General features: G+C 40.8%; 1 protein-coding gene across 1 annotated transcript in view; it reads right to left on the bottom strand.

Annotated features, from left to right (window-relative positions):
• LOC104529014 (choline kinase alpha) overlaps positions 1 to 3,723 on the bottom strand; it is a gene marked incomplete at its 5' end in the record, with an annotated part of 7,902 nt that extends 4,179 nt beyond the window's left edge. Inside the window, 5 exons of the mRNA XM_010173188.2 lie at positions 22 to 109; positions 2,027 to 2,085; positions 2,436 to 2,540; positions 2,861 to 2,994; positions 3,610 to 3,723. Of these exons, the coding sequence (XP_010171490.1) occupies positions 22 to 109; positions 2,027 to 2,085; positions 2,436 to 2,540; positions 2,861 to 2,994; positions 3,610 to 3,723 (500 nt within the window). The remainder of the gene's footprint in view (positions 1 to 21; positions 110 to 2,026; positions 2,086 to 2,435; positions 2,541 to 2,860; positions 2,995 to 3,609) is intronic.
• Positions 3,724 to 6,531: the final 2,808 nt, after the last annotated feature.

Raw genomic sequence — 6,531 nt, 5'->3', positions numbered from 1 at the left:
ATAGAAAATAAAGTGATTTACCGGTAATTATAGCTGCTGTATTCAAAGTCAATGAGCATCAGCTTTTGGTTTTCTGAATTCTCTCTGCCTTCCAGAAGCAAGACATTGCCTGAAAATTTTAAGATAATACAACATATTCAATAAAGTCCCAGGTAAATTACAGAAAAACAATACTCTAAGAAAAAAATGTTCAGATAACCCCATTTATCCCTTACATCTGTGCACAAGAATGACAGGAAAAGCCAAGCTGTGTATCAGCTCACTGAAAGTTGAGATATGTACTATAAGCCCTGTAAAGCTGAAAGCAAGAAAGCGCTCCTGTACAGGCAGGGGTAGATTTGCTCTCCTAAGGGTCCTGATTCTCCAGTGTTTAGCTTGCAGCTAACTCAGGAGACACTGTCAGCCTTAGCAGCCCTTGCTGAACTATTTCTTTCCACAGCTTCAGATCTAAATTATTCAGCATCTCCCATATCTGCACAGCACTGTCATTGATCACCCAACACTTGGGACAGGAATTGCTTTTCTGCAGCCTGAAAGCCTCAGGCTGATCACTTTGCTATTCTAACACATGGCACAACCAGTACCTATAGAAGTGCTCAGCCTTTTCCTTATAAACAGGGAGATTGCTTTATCTGTCTTTCAATTAACTCTGTCTCTATAATTCATCTGAAAGACACCAAGTCTGCCTCTGTCAGGTGCCAACTAGTAAATAAATTCAGAGTCATTTCCATTTCTGCAATAGTTTGTCCTCTCTCCACAGGTATACCTGTTCTCTACACCATACCCTTGCATAGAATCCCAGACTGGTCTGGGTTGGAAGGGACCTGAAAGCTCACCCAGCCCCACCCCCCCTGCCAGCAGCAGGGACACCTTCCACTAGACCAGGTTGCTCAAAGCCTCATCCAGCCTGGCCTTCAACACTTCTAGGGAGGAGCAGCCACAGCTTCTCTGGCCAACCTGGGACACTGTCTCACCACCCTCACAGTGAAGAACTTCTTCCTAATATTTCATCTAAACCTCCCCTCTTTCAGCTTAAACCCATTTCCCCTTGTTTTGTCATTAACTACCCTTATGAAAAGTCCTTCCCCAGCTTTCTTGTAGGCCCTGCAAGAAAGGCATCAACAGAGCAGACACAGAACTTCAACCTCCTCACCTCCACCTGGGAAACTGAGGTTTCAAATCTTGCCCCAGCCCTGTCATGCTCTGACTCCTCCAGTACTGCACCATGCCACACCAGCAACAAGCCCTCAACCTCCACCACTACTGAGCTGGCTCTTCAGACCTCAGATCGGTGGCTTTTTCCCCTTCCCCTGCCCTACCCTTACGTGCCCAACCTCCAGGGCAATTCTCTTCCAGGCCAATTCCTCAGCCTTAGCTAACAAGACTGGGAATCCCAAGAACAAAACAGCCCTGCATATGGTCCTAGTACAGCATCCCTCCAACTCAGCCCAGTTTACTCACTGTGCAGGTGACAGGAAGCACAAACACAGCATAGCCAACACCTTCGGCCCTGCCTCCTTTTCAACTCTTTAGAGAACCGGCCCAGACAAGTTATTTCCTTCATGATTCCCAGAGCACAAGCACTAAAAAAAGGTGCATAAGGTTTTCCTAACGTTTCTTACCAGCACAAGCTGAGAACCACTGAGGCAAACCACCCTAGTCTCCATTTGCACTGTACTTTTTCAGTACCTTTCTTTTAGAAGGATTCAAGTCTACCCTACCCTCATCATGTATATTGCAGACAGCCAAGAAAGGTTTGGTCTTCACAGGAAACACCCAAGGCTCAACTGACCTGTACTAACAGAGCACAGGCACCAGTTATGATACTAGATGTTCTCTTAATTACACAGAAGGGTTGCTGAAGCCAGTGCACTTTGCTTTGCAACTGTTGCACACTGCGAGCACACAGGCTGCTGTTTCAGGTCAGCACCTCAATAAGGTGACTACTGCTCAAAAACCAAACAAGTGACCAGAGGAGGGTTCATGCTGCATCGCTGAACAAGCTCATGAAATATTAGCAGCTTACCTTCTTGACAGTCATTGTGGCAAAATACAACTGGTGATGAAGTAGCTTCAAGCATAGCTCTAGAAAACAGCAATATAACATCTTGTAAGTAACAAATCACTAAGTTCAGCTGCAATTCCAAGTAAAGAATGGATTTTGTTTTAAGAATTTGAAGCACTATGCATTTCTATCAAGACTATTTTTCTCAATTAGGAACCCAAGATCAGGACAGAGAAATCAGCAAATCAGATCAGCAATTGATCATACTCATCTGTAGTTAATTAGGGACCCAGGTTGGTTACAGAACCAAAAACAATCCTCAACTTGTAAAAGTAACATGAATATAGGGTATTATACTGTATAATGTGTTTGAAAAGGATACAAGTTCATACTGAAACTTGGAAGACAGTGGTAGATAAAATAAGCCTACCTTAGATTTTTCATTTCCTGGGGGAGATTGTAACTGAGGAGTTTGTTCAGTTTTCTAGTTTTGGATTCTCTGGTAAACCTAATCCTCAACACTTGATTTAGATATCTGTTAAAAACAGACAATAGTACAGCATTTGTGACAGTAAGGATATTAGTCTTCTCATTCTAAGATACAGTTTAAATCTTAAACTGTAAAAAATCTTAAAAATCTTTAAATCTTAAAAAAAAAAATCAAGAAAGTTTAAAAAGAAAAGAGTTACTAAAGAAAATGTTACTATTCAAGGCAATTTAAGTTCCTCAAGTAACTATGAAACAGTTTCTGGGTACAGTGACAACTTGTGCTCTCAGGCATTCAGGAAGAATGATCTGCTTATCAAAATTTCAATGTCATTTTTTTTCCATACTTTAAAGTATTGCATAACTTACTTTTCCATTGTTCCAAAAAGCCACTTAGGTTCTTTATTAAATGGCATTTTCATGCCATGAAACCTAGCCATCTTCTCAGCTATTTCAGCGGATATGTCAGGCAAGCTTAGTTCTTCAGTACTTAGTTTCCTGCTCTGTAATAAAATATAACATTCTTAAGTGTAGTTAATTGATTAATTACAAAAGTGCAATTAATTACGAACAGTAGCATTAGTCTCGACATGGAATAGTATAAAATACTAGCATGGTACTCAAGAAATACACTTTTTCATCCCAAATGAACTCACTAAACTGCTGTGTTTGGAAAAGCTGGGTTAGCCAGCCTAGCTTACTGTTAACTCAGTCAATTCTCTTCTAGACCAAGGCCTGGGGAACACCACATCTCACACCAGGGCATCTTCAAAGCAGATATTGGGTCTAAATATTTAAGACCATCAAAAGCATCTGCCCTGGTTGCTGTTTAAGGGAAGTGTTACTCCACAGCTTCCAGTGCTGTTTGGTACCTGACAGGCTCTTTATCTTCATGTATTAGTCTCTGCTACAGCTGAAGAGTTTTTAGATCTCTCTGCCTGGCAAGGGTGCTCTCCAACACTCACTGTGACTCTATCAAATTACAGCTCACAATTACCACAGGCTGCCAAGTATTCCATTCCCACACCCCTGCTTTTCTGGGCAGCCTACAGACCTCCTTGTCATGATCAATTAAAACAGCTACCAGCAACCCACTAATAATCATGAACAGGTCTTACGGGAATGAATTCCTCCAGTCGTCCTTGTGGAAAGATTCCATACAGCTTTGGGCCAAGAGCTCTCTCTGCAAGAATGGCAAACATAACACTTTCCAGAACCATGGCTTCTGCCCCCTATAAAAAATATTAAAGCATTAGTTGGTGCTTGCACAGAAGTGACTCAACATTTTATTAACGAAAGTTTCTTGACTAATAACAACTCACAGTTAGCATGGGAGCAACACAAATATTTTGCTTTCAAGTTTAAAGCTGGGGAAGAAAAATCATTATTACTTAACAGGTACTGTTGGTGGGCCAAGTCAAAAGAAAACTATGAAAAAAACAAAAACACCTCCTGCTCAACCTGTGGGAACTCTGCAAATTCATTTCCTGCAGGAGTTTGTCCTACTGAAGCACAGCACTATAAATATTATCCTTGGCTATTTTAGCACACTTTGGAACACTGCCTTTTAACTATGCAAGTGAATGAAGTGAACAACTGAACTAACCAGTTTTTCTTTTAGAAGAATGACTTAGGATTTGTTTCCCATAAGCATATTTTAGGTCTTTTTTTTTTAAAGAGAAAAATTTAAACTCCATGCATGTGTGTGAATAAACATTCTTCCTTTTCTACCTCCAAACAGACCTCAAGTTTCAATAACTTTTCTTCAAGGTTTTCCTTACATCAATAAATTCAGCCCATAACAACCACAAGCAGACAGCTTTTTAATATGAATTTTTTAAAATTAACAGAAATATTAAATATATCTCAAAAATCCAGTTAAAATCACTGAAGTATAGCTTTCTTGATAGGCAAGATTAGCTGTAAGTAAACACAGAAGCCACAGAATAAATCATTACATCTAGCAATTATGTTAACCAGAATCTAGCTGTACTCAAACCCTAGAGCTCTGCTCCTACTTTTGAGCAAATCATAAAGTCTGACCCATGACACTTAAAAGCAGAAGCATTAAGAGCACAAAATTCAGAAAACTCAGATACTTTAGACTACAGAGCCTTTAGACTACTACAGTAGTCACTGCTGTCTCAGACAGGAAGTAACTCTTTCCATACAAGTTCCACTCTTTAGTACGCTTCAAGCAGTTTCGTTGATAAATTATTTTTATTACTGGTCTACACCTTATTAATCTGGCATCTTCTCAAGAAATTCTAGCATTTCATATTAAATGTTCATATTATGTTCTGAAGCATTAACTTCAATAAAAAGTCAGTCATCAAGAATATCGATAGAGACTTTAAGACAATTTGCATATGAATGTATTTGATCCATGTCCTCCACTGTTTCTCCATTTCAACTCCTCGAAGCAGAACTAATGCACCAGAAATATGGACTTTCAATAATTTCACATGCCCTCACCACCACACATCTGAACTTTTCAGAAGCCTAATGCCAAGCACCAAAAAGCAAATTAGCGACAGGTTACTGCATGCCTACTCCATCACCAGCTGATACCGAATTTGCCTGTGCCTGGTCCAACACCAGGGAGTTTTAAGAGCCTGATTACAGCACTCCTTCCCATTAAAATGTCAGTTCCTTGTTTTCACACCTTACTGAAAAACCAACTCATGATACTTGGATAACAGCAAGTGCCAAAGTGTTCTTCATCAGTACGTCCCTTAATGCATCAAGGGTGACAACAAGAAATAGTGACATTTCTTATTACTCAACAGTGCACTTCTGGGTTGCTTCTGCCACGCCTCTGCCTAGCCCCTGTCTTTTAAGACATGCTTAAAAATTTAGAACTTTCAGGTAAGCCATGACTACACGGTTGCAAATTTGTAAACACCTTTGTTAGCAGTGTTAACAAGGATGGCTGCATCTCTCCATGAAAGATCTGCTTCAAGGTTAAGAAGTAGAGACAAATATGATCTAAAAAGCAGCAGGATAAGAATATTCAAGTTTAAATGCTCTAGTGCCTGACTCTTAAAAGACAAAAAAGTTTTAGAGCTCCAAAAGAACTTCCTCTACTGTGACAGAAGGGTCACTTGAAAACAAGTCCAGTGCGAGCTCTGGAATAACACCATCTGCGTATCTCAGGCAAAGGCTTCTTCACAACACCCGATGGACCTTTCAAAAATTACAAAGGCCATTAGAAAATTCTATAGGGTACTTCATACAGACACTGAACAAATCCAGGTATCTCACTCTTCAGTTAAACGTTCACCTGATGACTTTTTTAAAGGCTCGAGCACTGTCACCAAGCAAATGATGTATCTCGATGCCTTCCAATACTCTGCAACATACTTACACTGCCAAGACAACAAAGCTCTGAAGCTCTTGATTTTAATCCGTTCCAAAGAGATGTAACCACGAGCACTAGTATTTAAAACAAGCTTCTGGAGAAGATTTGACCACTCACAGTTTTAAAATAATAACTTAGAACTCAGTGTTGCATTTCAAACTTAAGAACTAAAAACACTCTTTACAAGACTTTGCCAGTACTCGATGCCTGTTCAGGCAAGGAGAGATCAAAAGCCTTTCTGTCCTTCAGCTGGAGCTGAAGCTTCTGTTTTACACTTGCTTCAACAAAAATCTCACTGTAAAATACATGAAAATGTATTGAGTTTGTGTGGCTGGGTTTTGGTAGCGGGGGGCGCATAGGGGTGGCTTCTGTGAGAAGCTGCCAGAAGTTTCCCCTGTGTCCGACACAGCCAGTGCCACTGGCTCCATGAAGGACCCACTGCTGGCCAAGGCCGAGCCCGTCAGTAACGCCTGTGAGAACAGAATTAAAAAAGGGGAAGAGAAAAAAAAAGCTGCAGACTTTGCAGCTGGAGAGGAATGAGAAGATGTGAGAGAAACAACTCTGTAGACATCAAGGTCAGGGAAGAAGGAGGGGGGGGAAGTGCTCCAGGCACCACAGCAGAGATTTCCCCACAAAGTGTGGTGAAGACCATGGTGGAACAGATGTCCCCCTGCAGCCC

Source organism: Antrostomus carolinensis, unplaced genomic scaffold (assembly GCF_000700745.2).
Source record: "Antrostomus carolinensis isolate BGI_N321 unplaced genomic scaffold, ASM70074v2 scaffold26888, whole genome shotgun sequence".
Classification (NCBI taxonomy): Eukaryota; Metazoa; Chordata; class Aves; order Caprimulgiformes; family Caprimulgidae; genus Antrostomus; species Antrostomus carolinensis.
This window is presented reverse-complemented; position numbering and strand designations above follow the sequence as displayed.